Source organism: Dasypus novemcinctus, chromosome 3, assembly GCF_030445035.2.
Source record: "Dasypus novemcinctus isolate mDasNov1 chromosome 3, mDasNov1.1.hap2, whole genome shotgun sequence".
NCBI lineage: Eukaryota > Metazoa > Chordata > Mammalia > Cingulata > Dasypodidae > Dasypus > Dasypus novemcinctus.
In genome coordinates this window covers 114,982,856-115,002,981 of record NC_080675.1, presented here as the reverse complement: position 1 = coordinate 115,002,981, position 20,126 = coordinate 114,982,856, and the positions used below count along the sequence as shown (strand labels likewise).

The following is a 20,126-nucleotide window of genomic DNA, read 5'->3' as shown; positions in this document are numbered from 1 at the left end:
GGGTTTTTTGAAGGGCTACTGATCTTTCTTAGAGTGGAGGCCAAAGTAAAGATAAGGAAACTGGTAGTACTGCCTGAAATAGATAGCATTATAAAGAGCCAAGAACAGACATGGACTTCTTCCTTGGCTTCAGAGAAAAGTCCTTAATTCCTTTACCCACACAACCATCCTATTCACTGCCTGCTTTTAGACAAGTAAGTCCATTTTAAGAATGACTTCTTCTATTAACAAATTCCTGCCTCCAAACACTGCACTGGGATCCCCAGCCAGAATATTCCACTGGTTTGATGAACGGCTTCTGCTTACTTGAGTAAGGCAGCTGGAACACAGGGCTACTCAGAGCAAGCAAGAGATGGCAAGCCCAGCCTGCACCTCACTCTGCTGTGAAGAGAGTTGGACCACTACACCAAAAAAGATGACTATGCAAGTGGTTTCCACACATTAGCCTCCTGTCTTATCTCCTAGCTTCCACTTTTGCCCCCTTGTCCATTCACCACACAGAACCCAAAGTGGTCTTTCTGAAAAGTAAATCAGATCACATTTTTCTTCTGCATTATTAAGACCCTCCAATGGTTTCCGAACAAACTTAGAACAAAATCCAAACTCCCTGATTTAACTAACAAAGCCTAATGTAAGAAATCAGATTAGAGCTTCCCAGGGTAGGGGTTGGAGGGAATATGGGGAGATATGGAAAGAGTCTGTGTCCAGTCTACCTCTCCAACCGCATCTCTTACTCACTCATTATGATCTAGCTACATGGCCTTCTTTCGTTCTGTTCTTTTATACAGGCTGTCTTTCTGTCCCTTGCCTATGGGCCTTTGCAGAAGCTATTTGTTCTCTCGGTCTAAGAATGGCTTTCCCCCAAATCTTTCCATAGCTGGCTCCTTCTTGTCACTTAGGTCTCAGCTCTAATATGACTTCCTCTAGGTCAATTCAGCAAATGTACCAAATACTTGTTTCTTAAAACTCTTTATAAAGCTTACTGCAATTTACACAGTATGAGGAGGATTTCTAGCTTTTGAAAATTTCCATGCAGTTTTAGTTGACTGATTTTCTTATTGTGTTGAGAGACACATTTTTTAAAAAAGATTTAATTATTTTATTTCTCTCCCCTTCCCCCCACCCCACCCCAGTTTTCTGTTCTCTGTGTCTATTTGCTGCATATTCTTTTGTCCACTTCTGTTGTTGTCAGTGGCATGGGAATCTGTGTTTCTTTTTGTTGCATCATTTTTTTGTGTCAGCTCTCCGTATATGTGGCGCCATTCCTGGGCAGACTGCACTTTCTTTCGTGCTGGGCGGCTCTTCTTATGGGGCGCACTCCTTGCGCGTGGGCTCCCCTATGCGGGGACACCCCTGCGTGGCACAGCACTCATTGGGTGCATGAGCACTGCGCATGGGCCAGCTCCACACGGGTCAAGGAGGCCCGGGGTTTGAACCGCGGACCTCCCATGTGGTAGGCGGACACCCTAACCACTGGGCCAAGTCCGCTTCCCCCAGAGATACATTTTAAGGAACATTCCAATTTGCTGAAAGCTAAGGATTATAGGATAGTTTAGTCTCCTTATTAATGAATATTCTGAAAATTATGTTTTATAAGGAGTAGCCAAAATACCAGCAAAAAAGGAGAACCTCAAATCTGATACACACAATCATAATAAATATGAAATTGTTAACGTAGGATCCAGAACAACCAAATTAATTTGAAATACCAATAATTTGCTTATTGATAGAAAAAATTAAGCCTGATACGCCATTTGAGGCTTTGTCAAAGAATGGTAACAAAAAAGGCTACACAGAAAATGAAAGTAGCATTTAAAGGATGTAAAAAGATCCAAAGTGACGAAAATAATCCTGTTATATCCAAAATGTTGAAATAAAAATGTTTAATTGCCAAAATTACAAAATGTAAAGCTGGTATATACCATTTGAAGAATGGGCAAAAAAAAAAAAAAGTGAAAAAAATAGAGTCACAGTTAAAAACACCGAAAAGAAATGAGACCTACCTAACAAATCTTGTCACAAAGAATCTGCTGAAATTATAGTTTAAATAACCAGATAGCAGTTTGAAGCTGTATCATTTACTAAATATTGGCTGCTAACAGCAGGAAACAAATTAAGATTAATGTGCTACTTGAAATATTGATTTAAAAAATCATAAAAATACTAAAATATTTGCAAAACTGAAAATGACCTTTAAAAGGACTCTAAAGCATTCCTATATGAAATGCTGAAATTTTTGTTTATTACAAAATAAGCATTTTATTTATTTTATTTATTCCCGCCCCCACCTCCTCCTGCCCTGCTGTTTTTTGTTGTCTGTGTTGTCTTTTCTTCTCATTTTCTCTCCTCTAGGATTCACTGGGATTCTCTCCTGGAGACCTCTGATGGGGAGAGGTTCCCTGTCAATAGTGCTACCTCAGTTCCTGGTTTCTACTGTGCTTCACCTTGACTCTCCCCTTGTCTCTCTTTTGACATGTCATAATCTTGCTGTGTGACTCACTTGCACGGGCACTGGTCCACCATGTGGGCACTTGCACGGGCATGCTTTCTCTTCTTTTACAACAGGGTCGAACCCAGGTCCCCCTATATGGTAGGCGGAAGCTCTATCATTTGAGCCACATCCGCTTCCCACAAAATAAGCATTTTAAATACTATTTATTTGTAAGAAGAATAAACCACCCTACAACTCTCAGTTTTTGATAAAATGAGCATTCCTTAAAATGTTGCTACAAAGACAAAATGAACACTGGTCAACTAGAACTTTATAGACGTCTTCAAAAGATGTTAAAATCAAATCATTCTATTTGTGAAATCACATGTCTAGGATCTGTTCTAAAAAATTCCAGCTTCCCCTACCCCCTGCCCAAAAAAATAGTTGGGAAAGGATTAACGAAACAAGATTAGCAAAATGACACTAATTGTTGAACCCAACCATTGTATGTGGGGATTTATTATTTATTATTTATTCTCTCTACATTTGTGTATATGTGAAAATGTCCTTAATGAAAAGAAAAAAAAGCTCAACTTAAATGAATTGCTGAAAACTCTATAAATTCTAAAAAATAAAAAACAATACTCAAGTGTTTTATAAATTGGCAAATTTGTAAATTCAGTGAATCGATCATTTGCTATAATGGTTTTCAGCAAACTGCTGCTTTCCCTTTTCAAAAAGCCCTTCCCAGACCATCTAATCTAAAGTAGTTATCTAGGGAATCAGATGTGGCTCAAGTGATCGAGCTTCTATGGGAGGACCTGGGTTCGATCCTTAGGGCCTCCTGGTGAAAAAGAAGAGAAAGCGTCAATGCAGCAAGCCAGTGATGGCATGAGTGCCTGCATGGTGAGCCAGTGCCCCACGCAAGTAAGTCAATGCAGCAAGATTATGACGTGTCAAAAGAGAGACAAGGGGAGAGTCAAGGTGAAGTGCAGCAGAAATCAGGAACTGAGGTGGCACAATTGACAGGGAACCTCTCCCCATCAGAGGTCTCCAGGACGGAATCCCAGTGAATCCTAGAGGAGAGAAAATGAGAAGAAAAGACAACACAGACAACAAAAAACAGCAGGGCAGGAGGAAGAGAAGGGGGGAAAATAAATATTAAAAAAAAAAAAAACTAGTTATCTAGAAATTATTATATCAGCTTTATTTTACATTGGTTTAATTTTCTTTATAGAACTTAATATTGATATTTTCTTATTTGTTTATTGTCTTCCCCCCACTAGAATAGAAGTTCCTTGAGAAAGAGTCTCTTTTGTAAATTGTTCTATTTCTAGCAACTAGAACAGTAACTGGAACAGAACAGATACTTCATAAATATTTGTTGTTAAATGAAAATAGTTCCAAATATCTAATGTAGATCAGTACACTATGCTCAACAGACATGTAAAAATATTCTTGGAATATTCCATAATTCTTAGTTTTTTAAGTAAACATTACACATTTTTGTTACACATGTGAATTTGTTTAATGTCATTTCAAAATACTAGATGACCCTTATCCTTTCAATACTTACTGAGTTCTGGGCACTGTCTTAGGCTTTAGGGAATGTAGCAGTGGAAAAGAAAGACAAGGTCTCTGCTCTCATGAAGCTTATATTCTAGTGAGAGTTAACACTTTCTGTGACTTAAATGAGCCTGAAACACGCATATCACACATCTTTTATTTTCCAAATGATATTTATATTTTTAGAACAGTACTTCTTTACCTGTGGGTTTTAATTAGAAAGTGGGGGGGGAGAGGGGAAGAGGGTTTCTGGGAGACCTGAAACACTAAGGCTTACCCAGTGGAATCCTGTGTTGCCTCACAAAGTTCACCAGATCCAGGGATCCTTCCTCAGAGGAGTTAAGAAATGTCCCATGCCCAATTCTGTCAGGAAGCAGGTCCAAGAGTATTTGTGTTTCTTTTTCTCGGTTTGGAATCTAAAAAAAAGAAAGAAAAGGAAAAAAAAGGAGAAGGGGAATCAATGGCTTTTTTCAAAAGTTCTTAAAGCATTTGTTACAGATAGGTACTGTCTCTCTCAGTTATCTTGGAGAACAGAACTACTTATACCTTCTCAGTTTTCTTCTTTGCCTTTTATTTTCCCATTCATTCCCCGATATTTTTCTAGATTAATTTCAATGATAATTCTAGATTAAATAATAATAATAATAAATACTTATTAAAAGCCTACTCTATTCCTTTTCACATAAATTCTTCCTTAATCCTCACAAGAATCTTACAAGTTACTGAAGATAAGAAATTAAGACTCAGAAAAATTAAGTAATTTGGAAAAATAAAACAGAACAGAACCCCTAAAAAAGAAACAAAGAAAAAACAAAACAACACCCATAACTCTTTATCTGTCTGTATGTTCTGTGTCATGTGTTTGTGTTCATAAAAACTAGAAAAAAGTCTGGAAGAATAAAAACACAGACTGTTAACATATTAACTCTAGGGAGCAGAAATGGAATGTGAGGGGGGACATTTCATTTTTCATTTTTTTCCCTTTTACATTATACTTCTTTACATTTCATTCTTCTGTAGGTATCTACAAAAAAAAAAAAAAAAAAAAGGTGTCCAAAGTCATTGAACCAATAAATGGTCAGCTAAGGGCCAAACCTGGGTTCAGAGGACTCCAGGGTCCAGGCTTTTTCCCTGCCTAGTATACTACTCATGTTTTATTTTGGCAAGATTAGCTATAGTTATACTACAGTCACCATGAAAACGTCTAGCTGTGCTCTCCATCTCTTAGATAGCCCAAACATTTTGAAATGAAATGTTTTACAGCCAAGGGATCAAACAAGAAAAGCAACCGAAACTAAGGAAAAGGTCTCAAAGGACAAGCAGGTTCTGATGTTGTGCACAAAGATCAAAGGTAACTGTTCCCATTATCAACCAATGGCTTCAATCAAGTACCAGTTAGGTCAGCTAGAGGGGGTCCTACGAGGGAAAGGTCCATTGCAACAGAGTATGGACACATAGATCCTAGATTTTAAGTTCTGTCTTTAGATTACTGACCTTGAATCGAACCCCTCTGCTTGTAGACATGAAAAATAAAAGTCAAGTAAGTGCCTCTCATTTTTCTTAATCTTTAAATCATTACCACAAAGCAAAAACAAACAAGAAAAAAGCCAAAACCAAACAAACAAAATCATTATGCTACTCAATCTTTTTTTTTTTTTTAAGATTTATTCTACCTATTTCTCTCCCCTCCTCACCCCCCTTGTCTGCCTCTCTGCATTCACCTGCTGTGCGCCACTCCATGTCCGCTTGCATACTTGTCATGTGGCAGTGGGAAACTGTGTCCCTTTTTTTGTGAGGTAAGAAAATGTATTATCTGAATTTATAAAGCAATTAAAATTGAGATAGAAAATAAGTTTATCTGTAAAATGTGAAAAAATGTGGTAGAGTCTCTTGTTTGCCACATAGGGATATGCTTAAGAGAGTGACTGTTCTAAGTAATCTGTACATTATCTGTCACTGTGCCAGGGAGCTGGGGCTGAGGAAGGGCACTGGATCTCCCTACTAAACCTCACAGAACAATGAGGAGCAGTTTCCTTTCATACCACTGCATGTGAGGCATTCAGGTCCCTTTATGAGGACAAGTGAGACTGAACTGGTGTTTTTTCAGGGCCAGTTACCAATCACAAGACTGGTGATAGAATTTCATGCATCTTCTCTAGCAGTTGTCATTAAACTTCTCTTTAAGGAGGTACCGGGGATTGAACCCAGAACCTTGTACTTGGGAAGCAGGTACTCAACCACTGAGTTACAGTTACTCCCCAGTGAGAGTTGTTTTTTTTTCATGTTTTTTTTAGGAGGTACCAGGTATCAAACCCAGAACCTCATACGTAGGAAGCAGGCGCTCAACCACTTGCACTATATCTACTCCCTTAAACTTTTTTTTTTTTGGAGATACTGTGGCCAGGGATTGAACCTGGGACCATTTTTAGTAGCTGAATACCTGTGGGAAGCAGGCACTCAACCACTAAAAATGTCTCTAATGACAAAGGTAGAATGTAAGTCACAAAAAGAAAAAGATTAAAATAGTAACAATAGGGACTAAAAAAAAGTCATGCCTTTATCTTTATCCTAAATTAAGACTATTTCTACTTTCCTTTAAATTTTTTTTTCCAAGCCAGGTTTATTTCTAGTCAATTACAAATGGCCCAAATGACCCTGTTATTTTCCATTGTAATTTACCCTTTTCAGCCTAAGACAATATTATTTACCTCTGAAAGATGCAATGCCAACTTCAGACCAGCTCTTTTAGCTTCTAAAAAAGGCTCTAAGAAGTCTTTTGCTTGTCCTACCTTGAAGATAAAAGTTAAGTTGAGGATGCATGAGAATTCTGAGTAAACCGAGGAACTGTATTCTGTCTCAATAAAAGAATAAAATAATGACAAAAATGGAATTATGGGAGATTCATTCATTTACAATTTACTAAACTCTTTATAAAGCACCTACAATATTACAGACACTTTGGGGAATACAAAGCTGGCAAAGACAGTTTCTCCCCTTAAGAATCTTAAGTCAAATATCAGTGAACTTGAGGTCAGTCTGCTAAACTGGATAGAGCAGTCACAAAATTGGATTTCTGGAAGGACACCTAGATATCTAGTGCAATTATGCCATTTTTATAAATAAGGAAAGAAGGCCCAGAAAAGTTAAATGATGTGCCCAAACTTCTAGAAAGCAAGGATGAAAATCCACAAATTAAGAGAGAGTCAGGGCTACAACACAAGTGTCTTAACTCCCAGTCCTATCCTCTGCCAGCCTATCTCTGCTGCAATAAAAGGCCCAGAAATGAAGGGTTCACATATTTCCCACCTTCACCCAGAGACCTGCTGTGGCATGTCTGAGGACAACGGCCTGATTCAGGACCCTCATGATTACTAAAGAAAGTTTCTATCAAATGGATAGATGAAAACAAGAATGGAATAGTCCAACTTAGACAAAGCTGTAAGAACTAGTTTCATGGCATTCTCTAATCAAGCGGCTTTTAACTAGGGACAATTTAACCCCCGGGGGACATTTGGCAATGTCTGGAGACATTTACAGTTACAACTGGGAAGGTAACACTGACATCTAGTGAGTAGAGGCCAGTGATGTTGCTTATATTGTAAAATGCCCAGGACAGCTCTCATAACAAAGAATTTTCTGTTCCCAAATGTAAATAGTGCCACAGTTAAGACACCCTGCTTTAACTGGACATTCAAGAAACTCTAAAAGAAAAAAAAAAAAAAAGAAACTCTAGGCCAGCCCTTGTCAATTAGGGGTTCTATGAAATAATTAAATCCTAATGACCTAAGATATCCATTGTATGTAATGAATGAACTTTTCTTCTATGCTTCTAAAATGGTACTAGACAAGTATGATCTTCAGCACAATGGAGAAAATTGTCGTACAAATCTATTTTTTAACTTATCTTTTTTTAGAGGGCTTAATTCTCTTGCAGAACCCTGCTCTAGACATTCTGGTAATCCAGGAAAGAAAAGGATCTGCTGTACCATCTAGAAAGTGTTAGGATGCTCCAAGCTAATCCTTATCCCACTAACTGATTCTACCATTTAGAAACAATATGTATTTAGGAAAAAACTTACAGTTGGGTCTCCACTGAAGTCAAGACCAAGAACTGTATCCTCTGTAGAAAGAAAGAACTCTTCAGCAAGTTTAATAGTCTCCTTGGCTTCTGAAGGGCCACCTCTTCTGTCAATTGTTACCAAATATCTTTAATATAAGAAAATACAGTTGACAATGAATATGATGCAGATGAAAAAGACAACTTTGAGCATGGTCCCAGAAGCATGACAGGCTACATGTAATACATCTACTAGGAAATGTTTGGCCTGGTTGAATTCTGGACAATATAACTTTACTTTGCCAGTGGGAATGAGACATAAATTCATAAATATTTAGGCTGGTGCAAAAGTAACTGCGGTTCTGTATATTGAAATTTGCCATTTGATACTGGAATATATTCTTAAATAAATGTGGTTACATTATTCATCATTTTAATGTACATTTCTCGCTTTGTTTTTTTTTGCTAATGACATTCCTTGCTGTTAATTTTATATTTATTTAAGACTATGGAAATGATGTTAGACAAAAAGTAAATTTGAGGGATTTTCTTCGAGTTTAAAATGAGTCGTAGAGCAGCAGAGATAACTCACAACATCAACAACACATTTGGCCAGGAACTGCTAACGAATATACATTGCAGTGGTGTTTCAAGAAGTGGTGTCTCAAAGGAGACAAGAGCCGTGAAGATGAAGAGTATAGTGGCCAGCCATTGGGGTTGACAATGACCAACTGAGAGCAGTCATCGAAGCTGGTCCTCTTACAACTACATGAGAAGTTGCCGAAGCACTCAAAGTCGACCATTCTATGGTCATTTGGCATTTGAAGCAAACTGGAAAGGTGAAAAAGCTCAATAAGTGGGTGCTTCATGAGCTGACTGAAAATCAAAAAAATCATCATTTTGAAGTGTCTTCTCTTGTTCTACGCAACAAACCATTTCTCGATTGGATAGCGACATGCAGCGAAAAGCAGATTTTGTTTTACAACCAGTAACGACCAGCTCAGAGGTTCGACTGAGAAGCAGCTCCAAAATTCACAGTCCAAAACTGCAATACCTTTTGCACCAACCATCAATTGTCTAGTCAGTGTTCAAATTTCCAATTGTCTTGCTTTGTTCATTTGTTTTTTAATAGTATTTTGATTCAGGATCCAAATAAAATCCTCAATTGTGCTGATCCATGTCTCTTACATCTCTTTAAATCTATAGCTGCACTAACCCCCCTCCTTTCTTGTAGTTTATTTCTTGCAAAACTAGGTTGTCTGTCCTGTAAGTTTTCCATAGTCTGGATTTTGCTGATTGTATTCCTGCATTGTTGAAAATGTTCACTTGTCTCCCATATTTTCTGATAAACTGGTAATTGGATCTAGAGGTTTAACAACATCAGATTCAATTTTTCTTCTTTCTAGAACTCTATTCTTGTCTTCTGTCTGTTTTTTATTAGGATATTAGCCTAATTATGCTTACCTGAGAGATTCATATAGCCTGAAACTATATAGCCAGTTTTCTTTCATTCATCATTTAGTAAACCAGGGGTATTAAGCCCTTGAGCCCCTCCTATTTGCCAGGCTTTGTTCTAAGTATTGGAGATATAGTGATGAATCAGAAGGCAAAACCTCTGACAACAATGAACTTACACTTGAGTGGATGGATATTGTGGCAGTTTGGTTTATTTATAAATTTCAAAAGAAGATAATTGATTATGTTTGTGAACTGGTCTGTTCCTCAGGGCATGATACCCTTTGTATTAGATCCAAATGAGGTGTCTCTGATTAAATTATGTTACGAGCATGCAGGATTGAGTCCTTACCTGCTTCATGAGGATAAAACAGACTCTCGCATGGAAGCAGATACACAGAAAAGCAGGTATGTGAGGAAAAAGAGAAGGCTCTATTAGTCACAGCAAAGGCCCTGGGAAGAGAGATGAGCCTGACTGTCTACAGTTGATCTTATGAAGAGCACAGAGCAGCTAAGCCAGACAGAAACGAGCCCAAGGAGAGAGACCAGCTTTATGCCAGCCTACAGCTTAGATCAGAAGAAGCTGGGACCACGGAGCCTTAAGAGGAAGAAGGAAGGCTGAACCCTCACAGACATTGCCTGACATCTTGCTGCAACACAGGGCAAATGACTTTGGGTGAGCAAGTACCTCTTATGGTACCTTGAGTTGGACTCTTTAAGGCCTTGTGACTGTAAGCTTCTATCCCAAATAAATACCCTTTATAAAAGCCAACAGATTTCTGGGACTTTGTATCAGCACCCCTTTGACTGACCAATACGGGTATAAATAAGATAATTTCTTATTTTGTTAGCCAGAAGTGCCAAAAAGAAAATGAATAGGGTGACTAGGGGATATAGGGGAACATTTTTAGATAGGTTGGTCAGCAAAAGTCTCTCTGAGGAAGTAACACCTGACTGAGACCCAAATACTAAGAAGCCCAGTCATACAAGGATATGGTAGAAGATTATTTCAGGAAAAGCCAATCATTAAAGCATATGGAAGATAAGGAACCCCAAATAGCTAAAAACCTTCTTGAAGAAGAAGAACAAACTCAGAAGACTCACACTTCCCAATTTTAATACTTATTACAAAACTATAGTAATCAAAAAAACAGCACGGTAGGGGAGCCGATGTGGCTCAGTGGTTGAGTGCCAGCTTCCCACATATGAGGTCCCAGGTTCAATACCTGGCCCAGGTACCTTAAAAAAAAAAAAAAAGCATGATATTAACTCCCAACAAAAGAGAGAAATTGAGCATCAGAGTAAACTCACCACATAATCAGATGCCTAGACAACAGCAAAAAATTACAAGCCATACTAAGAAAATGGAAGAAATGGCCCAATCAAAGGAATATATCAAAGACCCAGATGAGACACAGGATTTGATACAACTCATCATTCATACAAATCTCTAAAATCAAATTAATGAGTTGAAAGACAATATGGCTAAAGAGATAAAAGACATCAAGGAAGCACTGCATGAGCACAAAGAAGAATTTGAAAACCTGAATAGAAAAATAACAGAGCTTATAGGAATGAAAGAAAATAGGAGAGATTAAAAACACAGGGAAGTGGTTGTGGCTCAACTGATAGAGCATCTGCCTACCATATAGGAGGTCCAGAGTTCTATACCCAGGGCCTCCTGATCCAAGTGGTGAGCTGGCCCTTGTGCAGTGCTGCCATGAGCAAGGAGTGCCATGCCACACAGGGGTGTCCTCCACGTAGGGGTGCCCCACCCGCAAGGAGTGCGCCCTGCAAGGAGAGCCGCCCCTCATGAAAAAAGCGCAGCCTGCCCAGGAGTGGCGCCGCATACATGGAGAACTGATGCAGAGAGATGACGCAACAAAAAAAGCAACACAGTTTCCCAGTGCCACATGACAAGCAAGCAAGCAAGCAAACACAGAAGAACACACAGTGAAAGGACACAGAGAGCAGACAATGGGGGGAAGGGGAGAGAAATAACTAAAATAAGTCTTTAAAAACACACACACACACACACACACATTAGACAAGACAACCAGCAAGATGGCAGTGGAGTAAGGAACACCTAGAATCAGCTTCTGCTACAGGGCAGTTAATAAATACCCAGGGCTATCTAAAGTATCTGTTTGGGGGCTTCAGAAGACCAGAAGACCAGAAGAGCATCCTGCAACATCCCTGAATGAATGGAAAGAAGAGACTGCCCACCTGCAGAGAAGATTCGTAAGTAGAGCACTCCACACTATGGAGGCTGGTGCCCATTCTCCACAGGAGGCATAAGCTGCCTCAGGAGCTGTTCCAAGGCTGGAATTGCAAGCTCCACTTCCCAAAAAAGGAGGAGGAAGAGATAGTTGGGCACCAACTTCAGCTACTAATTAGTAAATTCAGCAGGCTAAAGTATAATCCTAAGAACAGCTAAAGTTTGAACCTGTCCAAGTCAGAAAGAGGCTGGGAGCCGCCATCTTAATTTGGTGCCTGGCATGAAGGGAAGCAGGACAGACTGAAAATCACAGTCCTGACAGGACAAGCTTCTTTCCACCCAGGTCAGATTGCAGCTCTAGCATAAGCCCCAGTCGCACCTCTAGCAGGGAGGAAGCTGGGGGGACCTGCACCAGCCTCTTCAGGAAATTACAGGCCATGCTGCGGAGGCCAGTGATCACCCAACATAGGCAGCACAAACCACCCCAGGAGCTATTATGTGGCTGGAAATGGAAGCTCCATTTCCCAAAAACAGGGAAAGAAGAGACAGTTGGCCACCGATTTCAGCTACTGATTAGTAAATTTGGCTGGCTAAAGTATAACTGTTAAGAAGAGCTAAAGTTTGGGAAACGGACTTTGGCCCAGTGGTTAGGGCGTCCGTCTACCATATGGGAGGTCCGCGGTTCAAGCCCCGGGCCTCCTTGACCCGTGTGGAGCTGGCCATGCGCAGTGCTGATGTGCGCAAGGAGTGCCCTGCTACACAGGGGTGTCCCCCGCGTAGGGGAGCCCCACGCGCAAGGAGTGCACCCATAAGGAGAGCCGCCCAGCGCGAAGGAGGGAGCAGCCTGCCAAGGAATGGCGCCGCCCACACTTCCCGTGTCGCTGACAACAACAGAAGCGGACAAAGAAACAAGATGCAGCAAAAAGACACAGAAAACAGACAACCGGGGAAGGGGAGGGGAATTAAATAAATAAAAATAAATCTTTAAAAAAAAAAAAAGAAGAGCTAAAGTTTGAACTGTTAAGAAGAACTAAAGTAGGAAAGAGGCTGGTAGCCACAATTTTGACTCCACCTCCAGCATGAGGGGAAGCAGGGATGACCGAAGAATCACAGTGATGGTAGGGACTGGTTTCTTTCACCAGATTGACCTGGAGCCCTAACCGAGGCTTCAGCCCCATCTCTGGCAGGGAGGAAGCTGGTGGGCCCTGCACCAGCATATCCAGGTAACTGCTGGTACATTTGGCTGGCACAGACTAATGGGAAGTTTACCAGGGCAACTGCAGTCATCTTGGACCCACACTGCATAGACTACTGCCCACACCTGCAGCTCTATTCCTCTACCCAGGGCAAGGGAGAAAGGGGCATGAAGCTTCATTAGTCTCTCTGGGCAACTACAGTCTAGGCCTGTGTGACTTGGATTATTCCACATGGCTGTGACTCCGCCTACCCCTGCCAAAGGAGAAAGTTTGGGGAAGCTACACCAGTCCTTGGGGCAGCGAGGGAAGCTTAAGCCTCCACAGCTTATAGCACCAACTATATCCTTGGCTTCTACTGTACAACCAGCAAGGGAGAAAGGGCAGGGAGCCCTAAACTAAAGAGAAAAACTGCACCCAGAATAAATACTCTAGAAAGCCAAATTCTAAGACATCAATAAAAAATTATAATCCACACCAAGAAACAAGAAGATATGGCCCAGTTAAAGGAGAGAAAAGCCTCCAGATGACTTTAGCAAGCAGAGACAACTAATCAGAGAAGTTCAAACAAATCTCCTTAATAAATTCAATGAGATGGCTAAAGAGATTAAGGCTATTAAGAAGTCATTGGGGTGGCAGACTCGGCCCAGTGGTTAGGGCGTCCATCTACCACATGGGAGGTCCGCGGTTCAAACCCCGGGCCTCCTTGACCCGTGTGGAGATGGCCCATGCGCAGTGCTGATGCACGCAAGGAGTGCCCTGCTACGCAGGGGTGTCCCCCGCATAGGGGAGCCCCACGTGCAAGGCATGCGCCCTGTAAGGAGAGCCGCCCAGCGCAAAAGAAAGTGCAGCCTGCTCAGGAATGGCGCCGCCCACATGGAGAGCTGACACAACAAGATGACGCAACAAAAAAAAACCACAGATTCCCGTGCCGCTGACAACAACAGAAGTGGACAAAGTAGACGCAGCAAACAGACACAGAGAACAGACAACTGTGGTGGGGGGGAGGGAAGGGGAAAGGATTAAATAAATAAATAAATCTTTAAAAAAAAAGAAGACGACATTGGATGAGCACAAAGAATCTGAAAGCATACAGGGAAAAATAGCAGATCTAGGAATGAAATTCACAATAAATGAAATTTAAAATACTCTGGAATCACATAATGGCAGATTTGAGGAGGCAGAAGAAAGAATCAATGAGCTTAAAAAAATGGCCTCTGAAAATGAACATACAAAGAACAGATGACAAAAAGAACGGAAAAAACTGAACAAGGTCTCAGGCAACTAAACAACAGCAAGAGACGTGCAAACATACGTATCATGGGTGTCCCAGAAGGAGAAGAGAAGGGAAAAGGGGCAGAAGCAATATATATTTAAAGAAATAATGTTAGAAAATTTCCCAACCCTATTGAAGGACACAGACACCCATGTCCAAGAAGCACAACATACTCCCATCCAAATAAATCCGAATAGACCAACTTTGAGACACACACTAATCAGAATATCAAATGCTAAAGACAGAGAATTCAGTGAGCAGCCAGAGAAAAGCAATGCATAACGTATAAGGGATACCCAATAAGATTAAATGCCTATTTCTCATCAGAAACCATGGAGACAAGACAGTAGTACAATATATTTAAGATACTGAAAGAGAAAAAATTCCAGCCAAGAATTTTATATTTGGCAAGATTGTCTTTCAAAAATGAGGGTGAGTTTAGAATATTAATAGATAAACAGAAACAGAGAGTTTGTAACCAAGAGACTGGCTTTGCAGGAAATACTAAAGGGTGTGTTACGGTCTGAAAAGAAAAGACAGAGAGAGAGAGCATCTTGGGAGAGAGTCTAGAAATGAAGATTATATCAGTAAAAGTAAAAAAAGTTTCAGAAGAGTGATGAATATAAAATATGACAGATAAAAAACCAAAGGTTAAAAAGGCTGAAATAAGAACTGCCTTTACAGTAATAACACTGAATTAATTAATGGATTAAACTCCCCAATCAAAAGTCACAGACTGGCAGAATAGATAAGAAAATATGAGCCACCTATATGCTGTCTGCAAGAGACTCACCCTAGATCTAAAGATACCAAGAGATGGAAAGTGAAAAGCTGAAAAAAGATAGTCCATGCATTAAAAAAAAAAAAAAAGCCAGAATAGCTATACTTATATCAGATGAAAAAGACTTTAAAAGACCCTAGTAATGTGCAACTGAGTAAGTGAGAAAAAAAAATTCCATTTACAAGAGCAACTAAAAGAATCAAGTATTTAGGAATAAACTTAACCAATGATGTAAAGCACTTGTGTTTAGAAAACTACAATGCAGTGTTAAAAGAAATTTTAAAAGACTTAAATAATTATAAGAACATTCCATGCTCACAGATTAGAAGACTAAATATTAAGATGCCAATTCTTCTCAAATTGACACATAGATTCAATGCAATCCTGATAAAAATTCTGCCAGCATTTTAAAAGTAAATGGAAAACACAAATATCAAATTTATTTGGAAGGGTAAGGGGTCCCAAATAGCCAGAAACATCTTAAAAAGGAAAAGCGAAGTTGGTGGACTCTCACTTCCACATTTTAAATCATATTACCTAGCAATAGTCATTAAAAACAGCATGGTGCTGGCATAAAGACAGACACATAAACCAATGGAACTGAATTGATGGTTCAGAAACAGACCCTCATATCTGTGGAAGTGATTTTTGACAAGTCTGTCAAATCCACCCAGCTCAGGGAGAACAGTCCATTCAACAAATTGTGCTGGGAGAATTGGATATCCAAAGCCAAAAGAAAGAAAGAGGACCCCTATCTCATACCTTATAGAAAACTCAACTCAAAATGAGTAAAAAGCCTAAATATAAAAGCAAGAACCATAAAGCTCCTAGAAGAAAATGTAGGAAAACATCTTCAAGACCTGGTGGTAGGCAGAGGATTCTTAAAGGAGATAAGAGGAGCACTGAGATAGACTACTGATGTTTAATGTATGTAGAAGTTTTAATTACCTTTACTGTAAAAGTATGGAAATGTATTAGAGTGGATGGTAACACATAGTAAAAGCTAGTTTATAAATGGGGATGTGGCTGAAAATGGTAATCTAGGTGTGTAAATACCAAGTGATAGAATGCTAGAAAATAATTTAGGAACTGAATAACACAGTAAACCAAGAGGTGGATGAGAATTGTAGTTGATGGTACAGAAGCAAGAGTGTCCTTTGTGACCTAGAGCAGATGTACATCACTATTGCAGGGCGATGGGAATGTGGAGAAGCATGGGAAAAATACAACTGGAGTGACCTATGGACTGTGGTTAGCAGTAATAATGTACTAGTCTTGCATCTATGCCAAAGATGTACTATGTTGATAATGGGGTAGTATGGTAAATGTGTTCCAAATGTATACTATGGATGTGGTAACAATCAGATGATATTATCTTATAATCTGTAACAAATGTTCCACCACAGTGTGGTGTGTTGGTAGGGGGACATTGTTTGGGAATTCTGCACATGTGCAGGATTATTTTGTAAGTTTACAACTTCTGTCATAAAAATATAATTAAAAAATAATAATAGGGTGGTTTGGGGGGAAATACAATGTAAGATAATGACTATAATTAGTAGTAAGATTTTGACAATATTCTTTTATAATTTTTAACAACTGTCTCATGAAAATGCAAGGTTTTAGTTGTAGGGTTGATGTACTGGACCCCTATATGATGTCGTACCAGTTTGATATAATTATGAATTTCAAAAATAGATATTGGATTATGTCTGTAAACTGGTCTATACCTGGGCATGATTAAGTTATGCTTAGGGCTTTGAGCTATGTCAGTAGGGCATTGAGTCCCTGTCCCTTGGTAGGTGGGGACTCACAAATAAAAGGCATGGCAAAAGACAGAGTTGGAGCTTTTTGATGCTGAAGGTTTTTGATGTTGGCATTTGATGCTGAAGTCTTAAGCTGGAGCCCCAGGAAGTAAGCACACAGAGGAAAGAGAAGCCAGCCCCAGGAAGAGAGGAACCCTGAGTCCAGAGAGAAGCGAGACCCGGGAGGAGAGGAATCTTGAGCCTGGAGAGAAGCAAGACCCAGGAAGAGAGGAATCCAGCCTGAACCCTCGCAGATGTCCGCAGTCATCTTGCTTCAACATGTGAAAATAGACTATGGTGAGGGAGGCAACTTACACTTTAGGGTCTTGCATCTGTAAGCTCCTACCCCAAATAAATAACCTTTATAAAAGCCAACAGACTCCTGTTATTATGCATCAGCACCCTTTGGCTGACTAATACTGATGTTATGCATTTTTGCTTTGTAAGTTTATAACTTTTACTATATACTTATTGTTTATGTATGATCATGTATAAATGATATAAAGGTAGTAATAATAGGATGGGTTTGGGGAAAAATACTTTGGTTAGTAGTAGTATTTTGACAATGCTTTTGAATCATTAGTTTAAAATGTTTAACAACAATGCAAGGTATTGGTGTTAGGCTGAGGTATGAGAGTTTGTGTGGTGCTATATATGTTTGTTTTGTAAGTTCACAACTATTACTATACAAGTATTGTTTATGTATGTTTATGTATGAGTGATATACTTCAATAAATTAAAAAAATAAACACACATTAGAGGTATACAATAGCAAAATTATAGAAGAAAGAATAAGTGATGTAGAAGGCAGAATAGCTGAAATTGAAGAGAAGAACAGAAAGAGAATGGAAAAAAATTGAGCAGGGGCAAAGGGAGTTGAATGATAAGACAAAGTACAACAATGTACATGCCATGGAAGTTCCAGAAGGAGAAGAGAAGGGAAAAGGGGCAGAAAGAGTATTTGAGGAAATAATGGCTGAATATTTCCCAACTCTCATGAAAGAAATTAATTTACTTGTCCAAGAAGCACATGTACCCCAATGAGAATAAATCTGAATAGACCTACTCCAAGATGCATACTACTCAGAATGTCAAAGATAAAGAGAAAAATCTGAGAGCAAGAATGGAGATGCAAACCATCACATACAAGGAACACCCAGTAAGATTTAGTGCAGATTTCTCATCAGAAACCATGGAGGCAAGAAGACAGTCGTGTGATATAATCAGGATCTGAAAGAGAAAAATTGCCAGCTGAGAATTCTTTATCTGGCAAATTGTCCTTCAAATATGAAGAAGCGTTTAAAATGTTCACAAATAAACAGAAACTAAGAGTTTGTAAAAAAGAATAAAAAGAATCTGCCTTTGTAGAAACTATTAAAGAGATGTCTAATAGCCTGAAAACAGCATGGTACTAGCATAAGGACAGACATATAGACCAATGGAATGAATGTGAGAGTTCAGAAATAAACCCTCACACATATGAACAATTGATTTTTTTTTTTAAGATTTATTTTTATTTATTTAATTCCCCTCCCCTCCCCCGGTTGTCTGTTTTCTGTGTCTTTTTGCTGCGTCTTGTTTCTTTGTCCGCTTCTGTTGTCGTCTGCGGCACGGGAAGTGTGGGCGGCGCCATTCCTCGGCAGCGGCAGGCTGCTCCCTCCTTCGCGCTGGGCGGCTCTCCTTATGGGTGCACTCCTTGCGTGTGGGGCTCCCCTACGCGGGGGACACCCCTGTATAGCAGGGCACTCCTTGCGCGCATCAGCACTGCGCATGGGCCAGCTCCACACGGGTCAAGGAGGCCCGGGGCTTGAACCGCGGACCTCCCATGTGGTAGACGGACGCCCTAACCACTGGGCCAAAGTCCGTTTCCCTGAACAATTGATTTTTGACAGGGGTGCCAAGTCCACTTAATGGAAAAAGAATAGTCTCTTTAATAAATGGTGCAGTGAAAACTTGATATCTACATGCAAAAGAACAAAAATGGACCCCTCTCTAATACCATATACAACTCCTAGAAAAAAATATAGAGATATATCTTCAGGGCCTATGTTAGGCAATGATTTCTTAGACTTTACACCAAAAGCACAGTCAACAAAAGGAAAAACAGATAAATGGGACTTGATAAAAATTTACAACTTTTGTGCATCAAAGAATTTTATCACAAACGTAAAAAGACAACTTACAGAATGGGAGAAAATATTTGGAAACCACTTCGATGATGGCAGGTAAAAATTACTAAAAAAAAAAAAAGTAACAGAAAGAGCAAAGGTACTGAGATGGGAAAATCTTGGCCTATTTAAGGAAGAGAGAGCAAATCAGTGTGTAGTAAGTTATGAGTTGTCATCTAGATGAGGCTGTTGAAATAGAGAGGCAGCCAGATCAGGTAGGATCTTGTAGGTCACAGAAAAAAAGCCTGGATTTTTATCTTAAGTGCAATGAGAAGCCTTATTTTGCTAGAGCAACAATTCTGAGAATGTTATTACTATCTGAATGAATTCCATATTGCACTAATAACTTTAAATAAATAATAGAGTTCTTGGCTCTATTTTTTCTCTTGTAAGGTAGAAATCAGTTACTGGATGATTTATAATAATCTGTTACAGCTGTGATCAATACAGTAAAATTTAAGGTACAATATTTCTTACCTAACATCAATGTCCAAGTTCTCTTGTTTGGACTGTCTGATACCTGCAAGTATAGATTCCACATAAGTTTTTTTAGTCATTCCTGGAAAGAACACATAGAAAATATATGTAAACAGATTATAAACTATCCCACCCTTCAATATTAGCATCTCTATATGAACAATTGCATTTTCACTTTATGTTGGGACAAGGGCATGGTTAAAGATGAGTTAAAATACAGTCCTTAATGTACATTTTATTAAATGCTAGTTGTACTTTAATAAAATTGAAAAAAATTAAGAACTATAGAACTATAAAAATGAAATGAAAAAAGGACATACAAAATATAAGCCCACTTAAAAATTATTCTGAGGTTTAACAGACATAAAATTACTCTGACAAACTGCTATAACAATATCAAATGCTTACTTTCAAAAAAACAAACAATAACAACAAAATATCCTTTTCTAAAGCCTGTCCTAAAAAAATTTTAAAAAGGAAAGAAAGATAATGTTTTCTCTATTAGCAAGATGTTTTTATGCTAATCCAGAAAAAAATTCTATGTTCTTTTCCCCTTCAATCCTGCTCAGGTTGAGCGTTTCTCTTTCAAATTTGGGTGATTAAGTCCTCCTCTTCTTGGGGATTCTCGAACAGCCCTCTCCAGTACAATTACCTGTAAAATACTCTTTTCCCCTCATTATAAAATGCTTTCTTTGGGTG

General features: G+C 39.2%; 1 protein-coding gene across 10 annotated transcripts in view; it reads right to left on the bottom strand.

The window, feature by feature from the left end:
* Positions 1–20,126, bottom strand: part of MAPDA (N6-Methyl-AMP deaminase) — a 57,827-nt gene that overhangs the window by 12,515 nt on the left and 25,186 nt on the right. For 6 of the 10 annotated variants that reach the window (XM_058294053.2, XM_058294049.2, XM_071214145.1 and 3 more), the window contains 4 exons: positions 19,428–19,509; positions 8,077–8,203; positions 6,706–6,786; positions 4,275–4,413 (listed from right to left, as the gene is read on the bottom strand). In XM_058294053.2, coding sequence (XP_058150036.1) covers positions 4,275–4,413; positions 6,706–6,786; positions 8,077–8,203; positions 19,428–19,509 — 429 coding nt within the window. The remainder of the gene's footprint in view (positions 1–4,274; positions 4,414–6,705; positions 6,787–8,076; positions 8,204–19,427; positions 19,510–20,126) is intronic. The other 4 variants (XM_058294050.2, XM_071214146.1, XM_058294055.2 and 1 more) reach the window with 1 other exon arrangement.